General features: G+C 56.6%; 2 protein-coding genes across 2 annotated transcripts; one reads left to right on the top strand and one right to left on the bottom strand.

Annotated features, from left to right (window-relative positions):
- Positions 1-133: 133 nt before the first annotated feature.
- Positions 134-7,723, bottom strand: ZP1 (zona pellucida glycoprotein 1). Its single transcript, XM_070566104.1, is given in 12 exon segments — positions 134-303; positions 562-681; positions 809-890; positions 2,036-2,180; positions 2,276-2,465; positions 2,550-2,677; positions 4,415-4,512; positions 4,586-4,773; positions 5,283-5,426; positions 5,589-5,895; positions 6,182-6,303; positions 7,363-7,723. Coding segments are annotated over 12 exon segments (1,887 nt in total). The 5' UTR covers positions 7,556-7,723.
- A 9,638-nt stretch (positions 7,724-17,361) lies between these two features.
- Positions 17,362-21,516, top strand: PTGDR2 (prostaglandin D2 receptor 2). The gene is made up of 2 exons (XM_070564037.1): positions 17,362-17,492; positions 19,731-21,516. Exon 2 carries the CDS (start codon positions 19,739-19,741, stop codon positions 20,954-20,956), a length of 1,218 nt encoding a protein of 405 aa, XP_070420138.1. The 5' UTR covers positions 17,362-17,492; positions 19,731-19,738; the 3' UTR covers positions 20,957-21,516.
- Positions 21,517-22,450: the final 934 nt, after the last annotated feature.

Here is a 22,450-nt window from a genome sequence, read left to right as displayed (position 1 = left end):
GGGACTCTGCCAGTGTCCGGAACAGAGGCCACAGTTCCGAAAGGGCCGAGCCGACGCTAAGGAACCAGTTTCTAAGACAGGAAAGACTATTCTAGTCATGACAAATGGCTTCTCCACACCTGCTTTGGGTAGGCTAGAAACGATGGTTTATTGAGCCCATTCACCCTCTGTTGCCTTCCTGGAGCTTCTGGGCCCGGGCCTGCCTCAGGCCTACGAAGATGCCAACCCCTAGGACCAGGGCAATGGCCACCAGCAAGAGGACCATCCAGAGGAGAGGCCTCGGCTTGGAGTTCCTGGTAGAGCCTGCAGGAGAGAAGGGATCTGAAGGACCGCAGGGCTGGGAGAGGCCCCCTCCAACTCTCCTCCACGCCAGACCTTTGTAATCACACGGGCAGAACTGAAGCTACCTTTCTGCAGATAAGGTGGACGTCGTCTATCTTTGCTTAGTTCCCCCCTGAAGGCGCTTACACCATCTCCTGCCCTCACTACGGCCAGAGCTTCCCTGTTTTGTCAGCACGCGGTGGGGCCAAGGCCTGAGGGCCCGTCCACAGGCTCGGGTACCTGTGGGCCTCAGCGTCGGCTCCTGCCCGTGAGTACCCTCAAAGTGCACTGGCCCTGGAGAGCTCACGATGTTCTGGGGCTCGGCAGTATCGCTGCGGTGACTCTGGGATCGTCGCTGTCCTGCCCAGGGGAGGAGGGGCGTCTTGGGCTGGCCTCCAGCCCCTCGTGGCCCAGAAGCCAGGAACAGGCCTGCAGACATATGAAAGAAGGAACGCCACCCCCCACCCAGTCCCCGCCCCAGACTCACTTGCGGTCCTCGAGCTGCATGCAGTGGCGCAGGTCTCCAGGCCCGAGGGGGCGCAGGCCGAGGCGCTGCAGAAGAAGTAAACCTGGCGGGAAGAGAATCAGCTCAGGGCTGGCTCCGTGCCATGGGCAGAAGCCCCTGAGGCAGGGACGGGGGATCCAGGCCCCAGGCCAAGTCCATGCAGCTGCCGGCCAGTCAGGCTGACATCCGGACATGTTCACCAAGACCGAGATGCGGCCCCTGCTGATGAGGCAGAGAGCTATGTGTGTTGCTTCCCAGTTTGGAGCCATGCCTTCCTCCTTCCCGATGGCCCACGTCTGCAGGAGAGAACCTTGGGGGCAGGAACCGCTGCCCTTGGTCGAGTCCCAGCCCTCGGCCTGCTCCAGCAGGGCTGCCTCTGCTGGCAGTGCCCCCCGGGAGGGCTTGCTGCTTATTTTGTTGCCCGACTGACCTCTGCATGCTGCCCTCTCTTCCTGGACCCTAGTGATCTGTGACTAGGGGCAGAGGGGTGGACAAGTGACCACTGCTTCCGGGAACACAAGGCCGGGGGCAGCTCCCACAAGGAGCAGAAGCAGGAGGTGTTGGCCTGACCTGACCTGGGCCACCAGCAGACGCCCCTTCATCTGGCAGGTTAGGGTCTCTCGGCTCAGGAAGAGGCTCACAGCTGAGGTGAGAATTAAGCCACCCTGGCAGGTGCTAACCAGTGAGATCTATCTCGTCTGATGTCCTAATATGCAGCTATTTAAAATATACAGACACTTGTATATATTAATGTGAAAGATATTATTCAGTAGAATAAAAATTATACAGTAGTATGTTGCCTATGCAGCCATTTGTATATTATGTGGAAAACCTAAATGTACCCTAAGTTTATCTACATTTACTTTCTGGAGAAGTTGCTGGGTTATAAAAATTCAAAGCAGAATTACATTGAGTACATCATTTCTAGAGTTGGAAGCGAAGCCACTGGAGAACACTGTGACCAATGCTCAGATTTAGGGTTGATGGTGTCCACACCCGGCATTTCCTTCCTCCCTCTTGAATTGTTTCCAGGTCACCTCTGGGCTGACCTGAGGCCAGGACCTGGGCTCCCCGCCCTCCAGGGCACTTGGTAAAACCAAACCCCGTCTGAGGATCTTTGCATGAGCTTACAGGGTTCTGGAAGATTTGGTGACCAGCCTATCCTCTTAACAGATGGGGAGCAGACCTGAGGCACGTGGCACTTCTTACCGGTCCCCTGAGGGCCCTCTGAGAGCCAGAGTCCAGGAGGACGAAGGTGGCAACGGTGAAGCGTTGGTAGTGAGACGGGAAGGGCAGCTCTGCCCCATCCAAGGCTACCAGTCGGGTCCTGTAACTGTCACCATCGAAAGGACACCTGGAAGGAGTGAAGTCAAGGAGGCCGCCCACTGCGGGGAGAGGAGGCGGGTGGAGGGAGCCCTTGGGGCAGCTGGAGCACCCACCGCCACTCACCCGTCCCACAGGATGGGCCACTGAGGCTGCTGGACCGGGTTGGCGCTGGGGGTGGCCCAGCACTGGTGCAGCACCAGGACCAGACTGGGGTCTGTCCTCTGGAGGAGCCGGACCTCCACGGGGACGGGCTCACGGAGCAGCCTCACGATGGGGTAGTCCCCCTCCCCGTAGTAGGAGCCATACGTCACATCTACAGGGAGAGGGGCTCGTGAGCCTGGGTGGGCTGTGCACCTGGGAAGCAGGGGCAGGAAGAGAAAGCATAGGGACAGTGTACCCTTGGCGATCCGCAGCTCGAGCCGCAGGGGGCCGGACTGGGTCACAGCAGCTGGTGATGGGGGAGGGAAGATGGAAGCCTGGAGGGGCAGGAAGTCGCTGGCATTGAAGATACAGTGCACGTGAAGCCTGAAGTCCAAGTGCGAGAGGATGGGAGAGAAGACAGAATCAGCACATCCTGTTTCCTTAATAAACCGGGTACCAGCTATGCAGATGCAACAGATGTGGTGCAGTCCAGCAGGGCAGATGGACGCCGCCTGAGCAATCACTAGGGTGACACGCACCCCTGCCCCTATCCTCCGCCCACCTCGTCTTCCTGGGACAGCTCGAGCCTGCTGTGCCAGGCCCACTTCTAGAGCAGGGGTACAGCAGGATGGAGATGTCAGGGGACCACATGGGGCTGACATGCCCACCCCTTTCTGGCATTTGAGGCCATCCCTTGGAGCCTGACCGCAGAGCCTGGAGGGCAGACCCGGGTTTGAATCTTCTTAGCATTTCCTGGCCATGGGACCACAAGCAAGTGGTTTAACCTGAGCCTCAGTTTTGCAAAAAATGGTGATGGATGCCCCCGTCCCTCCAAGGGCTGTGGTAAGGACCGAGTGAGGTCACAAGGTAGTGCCCCAGTGTCGTCACTGTCCTTGCAGCCGTAGCTGTGGGACACTGGGTCTGTCGTCCCTCGCTAGCCTCAGTGTCATGCCTGGGCCCCGGAGGTGTTTGGCAAGAGTGGCTGACCCCACCCTGCTCCAGCCACCTTCACCTCGGCTCCTAAGTGATCTAGCTTTACCCCCACTCGAGACAGAGCCCTGGGTTCGAGCCCGGGCTCGGTGCCCTTGGGGAAGACGTCCTGTAGACAGAGACTGGGGCCTGGCGCAACCCAGGTGCCAACAGGTGTAAGTGCTCTGACCTCGTCCGAAGGCCTGTGGTCGGAGCAGCCCTCCTGCTCCTTCCGGATGGGCCGCAGCTGTGTCCTCTCCCACCTTCCTTCCCTGGAACCCCTGGGGCTGTGCTGAGTCCTGGCTAGTTCTCATAGCCCTTAAACCCAAGGCTCTAAAGCATGACAGATTTGTCTCCCACCCCCCTGGCCAGCAGGTACAGCATTTTAAAGAAAAAGACATTTGAAGCCTGATGCCAGCGCCCTCCCCAGCTCTCATGGCAGGTCGGGTGGGGAGAAACGCACCTGGGCATCTAAGCACAGAATTTCTACAACCCACGATTACTATATTAGTTCCATCGGATGCGGCAAAGGGGCTGAGGTTAGGTACCTGGCCCTGGAGTTCAAAGGCAGGGGTGACAAGCACAGATTCCCTCCGGGGCACCCCCACTGGCATCCTGAGCACTGGAGGTGATTGTGCCACCTGACTCAGCAGGTCCCGGGGCCCCTTTCAATGAGGGGTTCTCCCTCGGCTCCTCCCTCAGAGCTTCAGCCCCAGGTATCTTCTGCCTCATCTGCGGCTTCATAAGCTCCGAGATCAGGAGGCTACCACAGTGAAAACCTCAGCCTCCCCCCAGGGCCTGGAAGGGGCCGCTTTTAGCTTAGTTCTTGAGGCTTCATTGCTGAACTTAGTTCTTGGAGAAATAGAGGCACCTGCTAGTGAGGACTCTGGCCCTCTCGGGCATGCTATGGCTTCTCCCTGCCAAGGTGGGGCAGAACCCCCAGTCAATACTCACATCAGCCCTGACCAAGGGGCATGCCCCCCGCCAAGTAGAGCAGGCTGGGAAGAGGTAAGGAGCACTTCCAAGGTCACACAGCTGCCACTCAAGTTTGGCCAGACACCCAGATGGCTCCAAAGCCTGCCCTGAGCTTACCTGTTCTCCTTTCACACCCGAGCCCACAGCCCTGCCTGTCTGAGGAAGGCCTCCCCTCACCGGAAGGTGCCCTCCCTCGTGATGGAACCCTGCGGCCCCCTTCGGACATCCATGTCAGACACCAGCTGGTTCTCATAGATGAGCCGGTTGCCAACCACCTGTGGGAGGAGACAGCTGGGTGAGGCCCTCCCAGGGGTGGTCCTGGGCCCCGGCCCCGGCCGCTGCTCCTACCTGGACTGTGGTGCCACAGTGGGTGAGGGGGAATTGGAATAGTGCGAAGGACCCCGTCTCCTGGGTCGGGGAGCAGCCGGTGGGGGCGTAGGCCAGGCGGACGTTGGCCAGCGTGAAGCTGTGTGCTGAGGCTGTCTCCTGGGACACCACCAGGATGAAGTAGCCGTTTCTGAAGCACTGGACAGTCGCTGGGACAAAGAGGCTGGTCAGGGCCTTAGGGTTTAGTGGCCATCCAGCACAGACAAGGGGGCGGGGTGGGCTGGGGGACGATTAGTATTTAAACATGGGTCTGGGAGTCCAGAGACCCGATTCTCTTACTCTGCACCTGTGCCAGCATTAGCTGGGGCAAACCCTCTGCCGGCCCAGATTCCCATGCATGGAGCACACGGTTGAACTCTACTCTAGGATCCCATTCAATTCATCATGCAAACTGGGATGTTCTAGATCTAAAGGTGGGGGGGGGGGTACACGCAAAGGTGGATCTCTTAATAGTTCGCTGGGTCGATCCTTATCAGGCAAGCTGGGACATGTGGCCGCCCCATCTGCAGGTTGCTTTTGCAGTGCATGCTGGGACCAGGCTCTCCACAGAAGAGAGTGGGAAGCAGAGTTTGAGCGATGGGGGTGGGTGGGGGAGGAAGCCTTCCTATGGCTCCGGGATTCAGAGGACCGGGACCACACACGGTGTGGCACCATGTACCTGTGTTGCCATAGTAACAGGGAACCTCTCTGGTATTGTCATAGCAGCAGCCAGCCTGCTGACAGGCTTCCCTTGAACTGCCACTCACTCTGCAGGGTATGCGCCCAGAGGCTACCTGGCACTGCTCCTGGGCCAGATGGGTACCTAGGGTTGGTGACAAGACAGGTGAGGATGTGAGAAGGAGCCAGGTGGACAGGCGACTTCCAAGGAAATGGAGGGAGGTGTCCTCTCAGAGCCCAGGCGAGGGCTGGAGGCCACCCGTTACCCCAGACACAGAGTGTGCAGATACAGAGAAGCCCCACGTACCTATGGAAGCCGGCTTGTCAACTTCCCAGGGTCCCAAGGTGCCCCACTGGGGTTGAGCCAGGGTGGGGTGGGTGGGGCCAGGTCCGAGGGATGGCAAAGCAGGGGTTGGATGGACGAAGCTGTGCTCTGGGGTGGGGCGGAGGGGACGAGTATGAGGGGTAGAGAGTGCAGTGGGTGGCACCAGGTAGGAGTCCAGAGGCCAGGTGTGGTCAGGTTTGGGACAGATCAGAGTGACATCTCGAGCTACATCAACACGCCCCTCGGGCAGCACAGCTTCAATGAGCACCCTCAGCTGGGATCGCCCGTCCTACAGGTGAGAGGGTGATGGGAGAGCAGCTGGGTGGGGCGGCCCAGCATCCAGGCAGAAGAGGGGGCAGGGAGAGCCAGAGGGGTGTTCAGCAGGGAGGTAGCTGGATTTGCGGGTGGGTCCCAGGAAGTGCCCAGGAGGTAGCCCCCCTCACCTACCACCTCACTGAGTGGCCTTGAGCTCCGGTGCATCCTGGTCCACGAGGGGCCCCCCACAGCCCGACACTGGTAGACTGAGCTGGCTCGCAGCTGCGGGGCTCACCCCCAGAGCTGTGAGTGGTCCCTACCTTCTCCAGCACGTGGCAGCCTTTGTAATCAGCAGAGAAGACCACGGGCCCCTTGGGCTTGGCCGTGACCCAGTGGTAGCAGATGGAGCAGTTGTTCACCTCAAATGTGTTCCCAAATTCATCTGGGTTGGGGGAGGGGAGAGAGGGATGGAGGAGAGAGGTCAGGGGTACGGAATGGTGAAGGCAGAGGCTGCTGGGGTCTGCTGAGAAGACTCCCCCTCAGGAGCAGAGGACTCTGGTTCCAGCCTTAGCTTTGCTACTAGCTTGCTGTGTGATCTTGGGCAAGTCCCTTCCCCTCTCTGGTCTTAGTTTTCACATCAGTGAGGAAACGGCTTTAGCTGCTTTTAGGATCTTTCTAGCTATGGTTCCCTGCTGACAGCACACAGCAGCAAACAGGAACAAAAGTCTGGTGGAGAAATGACGAGGAGGGTCTCGGTGGCTGAGCTCTTTCACTTCAGTTCAAGGTGAGTTATCACACCCTGTGGATGAGGCAGCTGAGGCTCAGAGGTGAGCTTCCTCAGGCGCGCACAAGGAGGGACAGACAAGGATTCGAACCCGGAATTTTGTAGAAAGCGCTGAGCCTGTTTGCCGGGTTAACTGGCTGTGGCAGTCACCTGGGGACACCTGCGAGGTCAGCCCAGAACAGCCAGGGCCCCCTCTGGGTGCAGGCACACCCTCTACACTCCTGTTCAGTCCACATGGCTAGGTTGGGGGTCATATTTCTCATCTTTCTCATCTTACGAAGGGAAATGGGGGTTCAGAGAGGTCAGGTCAGCTGTTCAAGATCACACAGCTTAGAAGTATCAGATTTAAATCCCCACGTCAAACCCTCCTCCCTTTTGTCCACTAGGGCCCTGCCATCCAGCGTGGTTTGTGAACCAGCAGTCTGGGCACCAGCTGGGCGTGGTTACCAATGCAGAGCCTGGGCCCTAAGAATACAGGACCTGCCCCTCAGCAAGATGGACAAGTGTCTCTGTTCATGACGTGGGAGAAGCTGCCCTGGGTGGCCGGGGAAATTGAGGTTGGCCTTGTCCCCTCCCCCTCCCTAATGTGAGGGGATGGGGGCAGCCACCCGCAGGCAGGACGGGGCCCTTGCTCTTCTCGCTCCTGCTGCAGGGGTGGGCTCCCAGCACCCCTCTGCAGCCCTGGGAGGTGGGGCCCAGGATCCAGCCAGCACTCACCCACCACCTTGAAGCGGACAGTCCAGCCTGGCGGGGGGAACACCAGCAGCTGCAGGCCCTTCATCCCACAGTCGTAGGTGTGCCGCAGGCCTAGGAGGCCAGGCTCGAGGCGTGGCTGCTGCCCCAGCCCCAGAGTGGCCACCAGCAGCAGGGCCACGGAGAGACCCCAAACCATGGCAGAGGTTCCTGCCATAAGATACACCCACAGACCCCACAATAGTCCCCACCTCCCACCGCTAGGTGAGGGCTCAGGCCTTATATGCGGGAGGTGGCAAGTGGGAATGTCAAAGGGCGAAGGGGGCCCACCTGGGGGAGCACCTGTCTGGCCCCCAGGGACTCTGGTGAAATTCCTGCCCTGAAGGCCGGGGAAGGCACCCTCCCAGCCAGGGGCCCTGTGAGGCTGCTGGGAAAGCTGCCTCCTGCACCCTGGCTTCCTGCCTCACAGCTGGCGGTGGATGCCGGCTCAGCTGAGTGATGCTGCCTGGGGCGGAGGAAGCTTCCTAGGACGGGGGAGACCACAGGTGGGTTGTGGGGCTGGATCGTGGCCAGGAGGGGGGCCTGGAGGTCTCAGGCCCACAGCCCTGTCTCCCAAGCCCCTTTGCACCCGCTCCCTGCCCAGGCAGGCTCTCCAGGCCTCCCGTCTGCGCTGAGCTGCAGGGACAGTGGCGGTGGGCAGCAGGCCGGGTTCCACCCCACTACTCAGGCGGGGCTTTGGGGGCCTGCAGGGACACTGCCCTGGCCCCAAGAGCCTGAAGCAGGATGAGGGCCACGGGGGAGGAAAGAGACCAGCAGGCTGCAGAGATCTCTCCTGGGGATTAAGGCAATTAACAGGACTTTGGCTATTACTAATAACAAATAACAAGATGCACAAGTACGTGCAGCGTGGCCTCCTGGATGGGATCCTGGAACAGAAGAAGGACGTTAGGTAAAGCTAGGGAAGTGGACTTTCGTTAGTAACAGCGTATCAACGCTGGCCGGCAGCCTCCAGCTCAGCAAGGGCTGGGGATCCCCAGTTATTCTAACCGGCAGCAGCAAGGAGGGCACGCGGCTCAGTAATGAGGAGTCTGGTTCCAAACCCGCCCTTACCACTTTCTCGCTGTGCCCCAGCCCCATCACTCTTCTGACCCTCAGTGTCCCATCTGCGAATGGGGGGTGATAATGTTACCTCGCAAGCAGGGACAGAAGGCTGAAAGAGACAAACAGTGGGTGCGAGAAATTATATAGGGTAAGGGTTTCCCGCTTGGAGAGGATTAACTTGCGCTGTGACTAGAGCTGAGCCCGGTGAAGCTTGTGGGGTGGTCCTGGAGGGGGCAGGGTGAGGCACAGATCCCACCAGTGGTGGGGGGTGGGGAGAGGTCATGGAAGTGTTTCTGGAGGAAAGGGCACCTGAGGAGCCCATGGGTGCAGGGGTGGTGTGGGGGGATATTGTGTTGAGGCAGAGGGAGTCGAGGGTGGGGGTAAGGGCATAGAGAGGGCTGGAAACAGCGGACTCAAGCTGGCCAGGGTTGCTGGAGAGGGAAGAGCTGGGCAGTATGGGGAGGAGCTGCAACTGGAGGGCGGAAGGGGCTGGGGAGGTGAATTTTTCCTGAGGGACAATGGAGGTTTTAAACTTTTTTTTTTTTTTTTTGGTGAGGAAGATTGGCCCTGAGCTAACATCTGTTGCCAATCTTCCTCTTTTGGCTTGAGGAAGATTGTCCCCAAGCTAACGTCTGTGCTAGTCTTCCATAATTTTGTATGTGGGACGCCACCACAGCATGGCTTCATGAGTGGTGAGTAGGTCCACACCTGGGATCGGAACCCGTGAACTCTGGGCCGCCAAAGCGAAGTGTGCAAACTTAACCACTATGCCCCAGGCCAGCCCCTGAACTTTATATTTTGAAATAATTTCTGACTTATTGAAAAGAATTTCCATATATCCTCCACCCAGGTTCCTCAAATATTATATGTTGTTAAAAACAGGACAACAGGCCCAAAATGGAGTTGCTTGCTAAGCCCCACATCACCAAATGGAGACTCGACTTAGCTACGGTTTCAGCTCTCCCAGCGATGGAATCTTAACCCAGCCCATCAGGACTCGCCCGATTGGCACTGGTTGGGTGACCTGCCTGACAGACCCCTGCCAGCCACTGAGGGAAAGTAGCTTTGCGACAACCAACTCGCTTTTTGCCTCGTGTAACTTCTTGCTCCTGCTCCTTCTGCCTATAACGGTCTTTCCTTCTCTCCAGCTCCTCGGAGCTCCTTCCTGTCTGCTAGACTGGATGCTGGCTATTTATGAATTGTTGAATAAAGCCAATGAGATCTTAAACATTTACTCCGTTGAATTTTGTTTATTAACACCGTTAACATCTTTTCTCACTTGTTTTAGCTCTTTCTTCCACTCTCTGTGTGTACACTGCATGCAGTTTCTTCCATACCATCTGAGAGCTGGATGCAGACATGAGTGGTTCCCCCTCTACCCCTGAACATGACAGTGTGTATTCACCAAAAAACAAGTAGCCACCGTAAAATGATCAAAGTCAGGAAATTAACATTAGTATCACACGATTGTCTACATACCTTATTCAATTCACCAATTGTCGTAAGGATGAATTTTTTTCCTCCCCAAAGCCCCAGTACATAGTTCTATATCCTAGCTGTAAGTCCTTCTAGTTCCTCTGCGTGGGATGCGGCCTCAGCATGGCTTGATGAGCAGTATGTATGTTCGCGCCCAGGATCTGAACCCGTGACCCCTGGGCCACCAAAACGGAGTACAGGAACTTAACCACTATGCCACGGGGCCGGCCCCTAAGGATGACTTTTATAGCAATGGAGAAAGTGTTTTTTACTAGTCCAGGATCTAATCCAAGTACTTTTTCCTAGTCCGGGATCCAATCCATCTTTCTTCAGCCTCCTCCTATCCGGGACAGTCCCTCTGTCTGTCTTTTGTCTTTCACACCCTTAACATTTTTGAGGACTACTGGCCAGTTTGCAGAATGGCCCTTATTTGGGTTTGTCTGGCATTTCCTCCCGACTAGAGCCAAGTTACGCATTTTTGGCACTGTGTTCCTTCGCTGGGGCCGCCATAATAAAATGCTACAGACTGGGTGCCTTAAACAACGGGAATCTATTTGCTCATAGTTCTGGAGGTTGGAAGTCCAAGGTCAGGGTGTCGCTGGGTATGCGTCTCCTGAGGCCACTCTCCTTGGCTGGCAGAGTCACACACTCTCCCCTCTGTGCACCTATATCCCTGGTGTCTCTTTGCAGGTCCAAATTTCCTCTTCTTAGAAGGACACTGGTCAGATGGAGTCAGGGTCCACCCTACTGGCCTCATTTTAATTTAATCTTCTCTTAAAGGCCCCGTCTCTGAATACAGTCACATTCTGAGGTGATGGGGGTTAGAGCTTCAATTTATGAATGGAGTGGGGTCACAATTCAGCCCATAATGGGCAAGAATACCCCAGAAGTGATGTTGTGTCCTTCTCGTGCATTCTATCAGGAGGCTCATCCCAGGGGCTTGTCCTCTGATTGCTGGTATAACTTGATCCCTTGGGTAAGAGAGCTCCGCCAGGTTTCTCCACTGGGAAGTTACTATGGTTCTCTTTGCAAATAGTAAGTATCTTACCGGCAGATACTTTGGGACTATGTAACTACCCTGCCCCTTGGCAAATATTTACCCTCAGCAAGTATTTGCCCATTGGTGTGGTGGTTTTCCAACTCCTTCATTCCTTCTACATTTATTTGATTTCTATTGTAACAGGGAGCTTTTCCTGATGCAGGGTTTAGGCGGCAGAGAGAGCCCAGCCAGAGATATGGAGAGACCTGGATTCAATCCTGCGTCCACTGCTCGGGATCAAGGGACCTTCCGCCATCTGTAAAATGGGGATGAGAATGATGATGGTGGGGATGGATTTAGAAAACACAGAGAAAGGTGTTAATGGATCGTGGACTTTACCCATAAGGAGAGCGTGTCTCCCGAGGTTCTGGAAAGGCAGGGAAAGAGTGGGGAGCTTCCTCATGGCCAACAGCAGAAGGATGCCTTTGAGAAAAGTGGTGCCAGACTGTCCTAGAGCGGGTGAGCCCTGAGCCCTTGGCTCCGATTCCACATTCTTGCAAAGACTCATAGGTACCAGAGCTGGTCAGCCTGGGAAAGATCTCAGCTCCTTCATCCCCACTAGAGATCTTGCAAAAGTCACTTAGCTGCTTGGTGACTGGCTTTCCTCATCTGGGGCTAATGGGGCTAATAATAGTGCCCAACTTGTCAGGTTGCTATGGGGATTAAACATTTCACCTAAAGCACTGAGAACAGAGTCTGCACATGGCATTCGTTTGAACATGAGAGGGATGAAAACCACCCTTACTTTTAGTGATGAAAGACAGAGGGTCAGATTGGAGCAACTTGAAATCTTGGCTTCCCCCTCAGTCTCTTTCTAAACTTCCATTTGTTCATCTCTTTCTTACCTTTTTAAACTTGATTTTTATTTTATTTTTGTGGTGAGGAAGATTCGCCCTGAGCTAACATCCATTGGCAATCTTCCTCTTTTTCTGCTTGAGGAAGATTAGCCCTGAGCTAACTAACATCTGTGCCCATCTTCCTTCACTTTGTATGTGGGACACCACCATAGCATGGCTCACGAGTGGAGCAGGTCCGCGCCTGGGATCCGAACCTGTGAACCTGGGCCGCCAAAACGGAGCACATGGCACCTTAACCACTCAGCCACGGGGCCAGGCCCCAAAACTTGGTTTTTACTTTTTAAAAAACTGGACTTGAATTTCTTAATCTGTAAAATGGGATTAAGAATGAGATTAACCTCACCCGGGAGCCAGGAGAGTTCAGTGCTCATGAAGTATTAGTTATCTGCTCTGTCTCTTCTGCCAATAGAAGCCAGAGACAGAGGGAGGGTGGGGGCCTTTCCAGGCTGGAGAGACAAGGGGGAGTTGTGAGGATTAAATTAGCTAAGACATGCAAAGTGCTTAGCCTGGTGCCTGGCAGGTAGTAAGTACCCCGTAAATGTTAGCAATTACTATTTGTCGTGGGTTGAGTGACAAAAGATATGTCAGGTTCTAACCCGTGGAAACGGTGGATGCGACCTTATTTGGAAAAGGGGCTTTGCAGACGTCATAGAGTTGAGGAGCTCAAAACGAGATCATCCTCGATTATCTGGATGGATCCTAAATTCAAAGACAAGTGTCCTTACGAGAGAGACACAGGCAGGGGCAGGAGAGGCCACGTGAAGAGGAGGCAGAGATACAGCCCCAGGCCAAGGATCGCCTGGAGTCACCAGATGCTGGGAAAGTGGGGGGCGGGGGGGTCCCTCCCCTGGGGCCTTCAGAGGGCACGCTGCCCTGCGAAGACCTAGGTGTCAGACTCCTGGTCCCCAGACGATGAGAGAGTGCATTTCTGTTGTCAGCCAGCAGGTCTGTGCACTCTGTGATGGCCGCCCTAAGACACTAAGAGGCTCTTCTTGTTTTTGTGCGGTTTGACTGGTGTATGTGTGGGCCTGAGAAAGTTATCAGTTAGGAATAGTACGAGGTTATGAGTCTCCAAGATTGCGCCCTCTGCAGGTGAGAACAGAGCCAGAGAGAAGGGCACCAGGCCGTGGGTAACCATGGCTCCAGAATGGGTCATCCTGAGGAAGCCGGGGGCCTTGGCAGATCCAGTCTCTAATCCTGGAGATTTCTTCTGTTTAGTAAACAGTTTTGGGGATCCCTCTCCCATAGCAGGCCCTCCACTTGGCTTTGGTGCTGAGGAGATGATGTAGGAACAGTTTCTGTCCTCAAGTTGCTCCTCATGAGCGTGGGGAACAACTGTGAGAAAAAGTGACCAGGGACGGGAAAGCTGGCTGTATATAAAGTGGGGCAGGGATGTGGGAAGGAGGGTCTGTCTGAGAGGATTAGCAAAGCCTTCCCAGAAGAGGCAACATCTGGCCAGGGTTTTGAAGGATGAATAGGAGTTCACCAAGAAGTCAAGAGAAGAAACAGTATTCTAGAGCAGGAAGCAAACAGCATGAGCAAGGGCACAGAAACCAGCATGTGTACAGGGTGGGGGAAGGTGGTGATAAAAGCTTAGAAGCTGACTGATGATAGGATGTGATTAGGGAGTAGCAGAAATGAAGGTGGAGACATGGGCAGGGCCAGATCCCTGAGGGGCTTACCGGCCATGTGAGGAGTTAGGCCTCCTCCTGTGGGTGGTGGTGGCATTAGGGAGCTCTACGCAGGCCACCACAAGGTCCTGTCATGCTGTTCCTCTGCTGCGTGTGGGCAACTCCAGGGCCTCCCGAGTAAGGAGGCTGGGGGATGCCAGGGCAGGTCCCACCAGCTTCCTGCCATGCATCTCACTTCCTGTTTGATTGACTTCTTTAAAGAGGCCAGAAAGGAGCATGATAACCCGCCTCCTAAAGCAGGGCCAGAGGGAGAAATCTGGGAGAAAACCACGGCTGGGGGCTACGTTGGTCCGTCCCCTGGGCTGTCTGTTAAACACACTTGATGGCATGAGCATCCTCCTAGGAGCCCAGAGACACTGATGACCTCAGAAAGGGGTCCTGCAGGATGAGGAGGGGAGGGAAAAAGGCATTCCATACAGCAGCAACAGCATGTGCAAAGGTACTGAGGTGTATAGTGGTGGGGGATGCGGTGGCTGGGGACAAGTGGAAAGGGTGCAGGGGCCTGGTGAATCCAAGAAGCCTCGAATGCCACGCTGGCAGTCTGGACAGCTCCTACGTGCAGCAGAGACCCAGCAGGGGGCTGTCAGGCTCAGATTTGTCTCCTCCACTGAGGGAGGTGCAGTTGATTCAGAGATGGACCCGACTTAGGCTCTTTCTGGCTGTGACATCAAGTTCTAAGCCATGGAGAAAGTTGTGCTTGGGGACTAAGGCCTGTGCCCTGGGGGTGGCTGTGTCCTTCTCTAGGTCCTTCTGAGAAGCCAGGCTGAAGCGCCTCTGTGGGGACCCATCCCTACCCGCCATTCAGGTCGGGACCCCCACTTCCCTAGGCCCCTCTCTCTCCCCTTAACCTAGAACCCCTCCCGGCAGCCCGGCTGCATTGGCAGCTGGAACAAAGCATGTCTCTCTTTCCTCTGCTCCCCCACCTTCTGTCTGGCAAGGCCCAGCCCCACCGAGGTCCCGACATCAGCATCACGGCAGAAAACAACAACAGGAAGTAATAATCATCATGGCAACTGGCTCTTGTGTCCTCGCTCTGTACCAGGCTCTGAGCTGAGCACCTGGCTTATTATCTCCTCTGACCCTCAGAGCGGGGAGGGGGAGCCCTGGCTGAGGCCCCTCAGCTGAGGCCCCTGCTCTCTCCCAGGACCTCCCTGCTCTGAGCACCCCAGACCCGAGGACCCGAGTTCTCCGTCCCAGTGAATGGGCAGCCTCAGCATCCTCTGCAGAACTTGATGGAGATGCAAACGGCCAGGCTGGCCCCCTAGACCTGCTGCAGGGGCCCTGGGCGCGGGGCCCAGCAATCGGGGTTTCACAAGCCCTCCAGGTGGGTCTGACGCAGCCTCAAGTTGAGAATTGCTGGTCTCGACCATTTTTGGTCCTCGCCAAGGCCCCAGTCACTCTCCTCCAGACTCTGAGCTCCCTGGGGGCCCATCTGACCATCCGGGTGTCCTCCTGCCCGTGGAACCTGCCTGCCACTGCAGCGGCCCCCACAAGGCTCTCTGATTGGATTTTGTCCTTCTCAGACTCAGCCTGGGTCCATGTCTCCTGGTCAAGGCAGGCTCCTGTCCTCTGCTTCCAGCCAGCCAGCCCCTGCCTGGGCCCCCACTGCAACCGACCATCGGCTCAGGACACTCTTCCTCTCAGAGAGCCTGGTGCTGGCTCTTGGTTCCTGAAACCCAGGGGCGGAGGCACATCCTGTCCATCTAGCTCCTTCCCGCCCCTGGCCTCCTCCACATGGACCCTGGGGGGCTCTTGGAATACTTGCCGGAGGCCATTTACACTGTGGGAGTGCAGCGTTGGGCAGAGGGGGGCGGGTGACCGGAACAAGCACTGCCTCCTTCTTCAGAAATGCCTTTGGGCTCTACTCATCTGGAGTACTCTGTTTGTTTTAGTAACTTTTCATAAGTTGTCCTTAGGGAGAGTTGGGAGACAGACAGGCCACCCCAGTGATTACGTGACAGGAAGCAAGAGTTGGGGAAGGGTCAGAGGACTGAGGGTTTCAGGTGAGAAGCACCTAGCAGGGCTGCCCCGAGAGGTTGCGCAGGATGTTCACTGCACAAGGGTACCAAGTAGAGGGGGCAAGGGAGGGCTGAGACCCAGAGGGAGGGCTGTGCCCCACCCCAAGCCTGATGCCCTGGTGCCTTAGTGCTAAGACGGGTCTATAGGCAAGTGGGGGGATTCTTTCTTAGCTCAAAGGGAAGTTTAGGCACCAAGCCCTGAACTTTGGGGCAAGGACTATGGCGAAGGGGGACCTTTGAAAAATTCATATTTCACTGCTGTGACGTTACCTGCCCAGGGTTACACAGCTACGAAGCGGCAATGCCAGAGCCAAACACTGGCAGTCTGGCCCCAGGATCCCTGTGACGTTACCCGCCCAGGGTACACAGCCTGCATGGCCTTAAAGGATGTCCACGCGTCAGCAGGTCGGGTGGGGGTGTAGCAGGGCATGAATGAACTTTCCCCAAAGTGGAGTGGAAACACCCACCTATTTTCTAGGCAGGGGGGCAGGCACCGGTCTCGGAAGACCAAGCCCCCTGACCTGGAAGAGAGCAGACATTCCCGGTGCTGACGGTTTGCATAATCAAGGCTCTTACTGAAATGCTATCTTGGGCTACAGTGAGAAATATCACTCCCCGCCCGCTACGGTCATGACATTTTATTCATTTCCCAGTAAGGATCGCAGTCTCTCTGCAAGTTTATCAAGTGCCAGCCCCTGCCTTAAGCCCGTGCCTAAATGGGAGATTCTTGTAGAGTCAACCTCGTGGAGGCTGCCCTGGCCCTCATATGGGATACCCAGTTCTTCTTCTTCTTTTTTTTTGTTGCTGAGGAAGATGGGCCCTGAGCTAACATCTGTTGTCAATCTTCCTCTTTTTGCTTGAGGAAGGTTGTCGCTGAGCTAACGTCAATGCCAATCTTCTTCTATTTTATGTGGGACGCTGCCACAGTGTGGCTCAATGAGCAGTGCTATGTCCATGCCTGGGATCCAAACCTGCAAACCCCAGGTCACCAAAGCAGAGCATGTGAACTTAACCACTACATCACCTGGCCAGCCCTGGGTACCGAGTTCTTTCCATGTTTCATTATCTCCTAGGTGCTGGGACACTGAGGTTGCAGGATGGTCCCTGATGACAAGAAGCTTGGTCAGCAAAGGGGAGTAAAGACTTCGGGAACAATGAAATGCAGACTTACATAGTTCAATCCTCTCATCCTAGGGCTCAGAGCGCATTTTAAATAAAAGCTGTGGTGCCCTACCCCTATGGCTGAAACCCATTTTTCCCCGCAGAGGGGAAAGACACTGATTTTTATAAGCACCTACTGTGTGCTGGGTGCTTTGTGAATGAGGGTATCTTGTTGCCCTGAGAGGCAGACCCTGTTGCTCTGTTCATAGATGGCCAAACCGGGGCCCAGCAAGGGGCAGCAGCTGCAGGGGCCACATGGGCAGCCAGGCCCCTGAGCTCTTCCCACTGCGCAACCTGCCTTCCTGGCCATGGAGCCCGCGGGACCCCTTACGGACAGGCACCCAGTCTGGTCCAGGTACATCACAGCAGCTGGAGGGGTTTCTCTGCCGTGGATTATGGGGTCAAGAGAGCCAGGACAGGGGAAAGACGGACAAGACATCCTCTTCCTTGTGCATTTCTCCTACACATTGGTCCCTCTCAAAAGCTACACTATGCATGCTCCTATTTCCTCAAGTGCATCTGTACTGACCTCAGGCTTCTGCAAAGTCTCCTTTGTCAAGGGAGCGGGAAGCTGGGGCTGCCAGCAGTTACGTCCCGTCCCCATTGATGGAGATTGATGTTACTGGAACACCAGTGCAACAAGTCACAGCCCACTGTTCCCGCCTCCACCCTCCTCCCACAGACACACACACTATTTCCTCCCTCAGCCTCACTCCCCTGCCTCTGCCAGCCCGCCCGGTGCCTCCTGTCTAGCTGCTGCCAGGAGCCGATTGCCTCCAGGGCTGGAATCCTGTGCTTCCTCTGTGCCCAGGTAAGGAGGCGGGGGTCCAGGGGCTGGGCAGCCTTGGTGCCCTCTCTGGACCCACGAGAGAAGGCACAGTTCTACCAGGGGAGAGGGCTGTTCAAGCTAGGATGACAGAGGGTTGCGTTCGCCAAAGACTGAAGTGGACTCGCTGCTCAGAGGAGGGACGGACCACATTTTCTTGGGTATTCACGAGATGCCAGGCACAGCGGTAAATCATTCGGGCTTCTCTTTCCAGACTCACACACAGTCTGGGTGGGAAGATCGCACGAGGAGTCCTAGGGCAACCGACCCAAGTCCGCCCAGCCCGGAAGTCAAGGAGCTGGGATTCGAACCCAGGTCTCTGACTCCAAAAGCTTGTGTTCTCTGCCCCTAGCCCCCTGCCCAAACGGGATCTTAGCTGCTGGGCTCCCTGACAATCCTGCGAACCTGGGGGCTGACTCCGTGCAGCCAGAAGGTCTAGTCTGGATGGGCCCCCAGGGGGCAGCAGCACTGTGCTCTCTGAGTATCCCCATGGGACTTGGATGAGCAGCCGGTGGGCTGAAGGGAATGTTGCAGTGCTGAGAGGGGGTGGTACTCATCTGCCGGGAGCGGGGTCCCAGCTCCACCACTGCAGCTAAGGGAGGTTGGGCAAGGAGCGCTGCTTCTTTGAACCTCAGTTTCCTCTTCTGAAAAATGGGGTCTCATAGGCTCGTTGTGAGGGTAATTGCTCTGCAAAGTCTAAAGCTGAGGGAGGATGAGCATTCTTGGGGACCATGGTTCTAACCCTCCCCACCCACCGATCTGCAGATCCCCGGCTCCAAAGGGCTCGTCTGCCAGGGAGATTCTAGTTTATATCTTGGGACCTCACCCTGCAAAGGACCGTGGTCCCTGGAGAAGGGTGTGGATTTTCTCATCCCCACACTAGAGGCCACACTGGAAGATGAGTACCAAAGACCACCTCCCCCCTGACCCTTTCCTGCTCTGCTTCCTCCATCATCTCTTGCTTCGAGCAGAGCGAGACGAAAGAGAACAGGCTGAGTGCTAGACTGTTGCTCCTCTGCATGTGTCTGTTGTCGGGGTGGCTTGGGCAAGCAATTTAAACACTCGCGTCCGTCTCCTCACCTGTAAGACGGGATGGAGAGAAGAACTAGCACTTTCTCCCAAAGCTGCGAGCAAGACCGCACCTATGGAGGGGACCTTCCACAGTAGCTGGCGTGTTGCAGGGGGGAGGGGGGCCAGTCCTAACCCCTGATACCCATCCCCTACCTCCTGCAGACAGCCTCCCACACCACCGCCCTCAGCCCTCTCTTCGTGTCAGACGGTCTCCGGTTCTTGACGAGGCTGTGGGTGGGCACATCTGGGGTGTCTGCACATCTGCCAGAGGCTGGCTGCTCCAGCACTTGCCTGAACAGTGGCTCAGTAAATATCTGTTGAGTGAGTGCGTCAGTGAGTGAATAAATGAATGCAGGGGCTGGGTTTCCTGGGGCAGGCAGAGTGGGCGGTGGCTGTCCCTGGGCAGAGGGGAGGGAGGTCTTTTGGCCCCCCTGGGCCTTCAGAGCTGCAATCTGGCAGTTCTCCTACCCAGCTCTCTCCCTGCTCTTATCTTATTTCCTCTCCAAGTATGGGGGGAGTGGCTGGCTCCACTGTTTGCTGTCAACACACTCGACTAGCCACCACTGTGGGAGCCAAGGGCCATCTAGAGAATCTGCAGAAAGGCACGGTCTGTGGGTGCTGAGGTGGGGGAGCATGGCATTCCTTAAAGGCACAGACTCTTCCTTCTATTCTCATCCCCTAGGCCAGCTGAACCCTCCTGTCCTTTATGAGGGGCCTCGCTCATGCCCCAGTGCTCTGGAGATCAGGGAAAAGAGCCTTGCATGGCCTGACCTTGTTCCTATGTCTCCATGTGATCTTAGGATCACATGGATTAATAATAATCACAATGACATTGATGCCATGCTCACTGTGCACCAGGCTCTTATATATATGAACTCACTGAACTCTCCTAATAGCCCTAGGAGCGAGGTCATTATGACTGGCATCCATGTTATAGAGGAGACAGGCTAGGGATGGTTGAACGGCTTGTCCACGGTTGCACAGCGAGCAGGTGGAGCTGGGATGTCATCCTCCCACCCCATTGCCTTTGCTCAACTTCCTGATCCCCTGGGGCCTCATCTGTAACATTCGTGGGTCAGATTCGCATCTCCTGGAGAGGGTCTCTGTTGCCGCTGCGCTGCCCACCTCAGGGCCTCCTTCTCTCCACCACAGAGTGCACGATGTTGGCCAACGTCTCGGTGAAGCCCCTGTGCCCCATCCTGGAGCAGATGAGTCGCCTCCAAAGCCACAGCAACACCAGCATCCGCTACATCGACCACGCGTCGGTGGTGCTGCACGCGCTAGCCTCGCTGCTGGGCCTCGTGGAGAACGGACTCATCCTCTTCATGGTGGGCTGTCGCATGCGCCAGACGGTGGTCACCACCTGGGTGCTGCACCTGGCGCTGTCCGACCTGCTGGCCAGCGCCTCCCTGCCTTTCTTCACCTACTTCCTGGCCGTGGGCCACACGTGGGAGCTGGGCACCACCTTCTGCAAGCTGCACTCCTCCGTATTCTTCCTCAACATGTTCGCTAGCGGCTTCCTGCTCAGCGCCATCAGCCTGGACCGCTGCCTGCAGGTGGTGCGGCCCGTGTGGGCGCAGAACCACCGCACGGTGGCCGCGGCCCACAAGGTGTGCCTGGTGCTCTGGGCCCTGGCCGTGCTCAACACGGTGCCCTACTTCGTGTTCCGGGACACCATCCCGCGGCTGGACGGCCGCGTCATGTGCTACTACAACGTGCTGCTCCTGAACCCCGGGCCTGACCGCAACGCCACGTGCAACTCGCGCCAGGCGGCCCTGGCTGTCAGCAAGTTCCTGCTGGCCTTCCTGGTGCCCCTGGCCATCATCGCCTCGAGCCACGCGACCGTGAGCTTGCAGCTGCGTCACCGCGGCTGCCGGCGGCCCGGCCGCTTCGTGCGCCTGGTGATGGCCGTGGTGGCGGCCTTCGCGCTCTGCTGGGGGCCCTACCACGTCTTCAGCCTGCTGGAGGCGCGGGCGCACGGCGACCCGGCGCTGCGGCCGCTCGTGTGGCGCGGGCTGCCCTTTGTCACCAGCCTGGCCTTCATCAACAGCGTGGTCAACCCGCTGCTCTACGTGCTCACCTGCCCCGACGTGCTGCACAAGCTGCGGCGCTCGCTGCGCAGCGTGCTGGAGAGCGTGCTGGTGGATGACAGCGAGCTGGGCGGCCTGGGCAGCAGCCGCCGCCGCCGCGCCTCCTCCACCGCCAACTCCGCCTCCTCCTTGCCGCTCGGCGGCCGCCGTCTGTCCCCGCTCCGGCGGCCCGGGACCCTGCTGGGCTGGCTGCGGGGAGGTCGCGCCGCGTCTCCGCAGAGGGGCCGGGCCCGATCCGAGGACCAGACGGCCCCCCTGAACCGGGCGCTGAGCACCACCTCCGGCTAGAAGCGCGGGCCCCAAAGCGCCATTCTCTCAGGATAGGCCAACGTCTGGCAGCCATGGAGCGCCAACGCAGCATCCCAAGGGAGGCATCATTAAAATGTAGATATCCCGGCTCCACCCTCCGAGATCTTGGTCCAAGGTCAGGAGCCGGGATTCTGCATTTTAAAGCAGCCCCGCGCGATTCCGCGAATCCTTTTCAGAATCAGGGAGTCAGAGCAGTGCTTGTCAAACCTTTGTGCGTGAGTCCTGGAATCCTAGGAATCCTGTTAAAGTGCGGCCTGATTCAGCAGGCTGGGACTGGGGGCGCTGAGACTCTGCGTTTCTAACAAGATCCCAGGAGGCGAGGTCAGTGCTGCTGGCCCTGTGTCACACTTGGAGTGACACAGCGTTAAAATCTTAAGATTCTCAAACTGGTGTAGTGGGCGCCCCGAGGTACACAGGACGCATCTCCCTGGAGCTCAATTTTACCAGATGATGGGGGGGGAGGGGAGGGAGTATTTTTACATTAAACCAGTGATGTATTTTTGGAATAAAGTGAGAGAGGAAAGGTTTGGGACACACTATTCGGTCTAATCTCTTCACTTCGCTCACTCAGCCGACGTTTATGGAGCAGACTGCTTTATCCCACAATCTTGAGGGGTGGGTTCTGTTAGCCCCAGTTTATACCATTGAGCAAATTGAGGCACAGGGAGTAAGCAACTTGCCCAAGGTTTCATGAACGGCTGGTGACTGACAGGGTCTGTGTGCTAACTTCCAAGCATTACAAGTTCAACTATTATTTAGTAAGTGAAAGAACACCCAACATACCCAAGGTACTTAAGATAGTAGCTGCCTTGGAGGCCCCATCTCTACTCTTCTGAGCTGGCAGTGCCCAAAGTCTTTATAAGGTGGAAAAAGGAAGAGGTGCCATGGTCAAATGTTTGGGAAAGCTTGGCTAATCGAAGCACAATGGGCATCTTTACTGAACGTCTTCTGTCTTGAGTATTTGAACGGGCATGGCAGTCCCCAAGACCACAGCACATGACATTTCCCAGCTAACCTGCCACCTGTGTGGGGCTGGAGTTCCATAGGATGCCCTCTGGGCAACGCTGGTAATTCCCAGATCTGTGCAGCACCCCCCTCCCCACCACACAGGGGCTGAGCTATGACTCCCCACTTGTAGATGTTGGGGGTAACCTGTACGTGTCACAGCACTTCCACTGCACCTTGTCTGTTTCCTCTCAGACTGCTGTCTTCAGCTCTGCATCCCAGGGCCTGGTGCAGTTGGAGCCAGTAAATGAGTGGTGGATGAAACGGTAGTGGAAGAGCCAGGGAAGAAACTCTCTTGGGATCTTGGTCCAGTGCTCCTTGGGCCACCCCCAGGCTGTGTTGGCCAGCTTACTGTTTACTCCCAGTGCCAGGCAGGGCCCGGCCCACAGCAAGTGTTCAGAAAACTGAACAGCAGACGTACAGCTGACAGCACAGACATCCCGACGTCACACCTTGCCCATGCTCCCT

The sequence above is a fragment of the Equus przewalskii genome, chromosome 11 (assembly GCF_037783145.1).
Source record: "Equus przewalskii isolate Varuska chromosome 11, EquPr2, whole genome shotgun sequence".
Taxonomy (NCBI): domain Eukaryota; kingdom Metazoa; phylum Chordata; class Mammalia; order Perissodactyla; family Equidae; genus Equus; species Equus przewalskii.
This window is presented reverse-complemented; position numbering and strand designations above follow the sequence as displayed.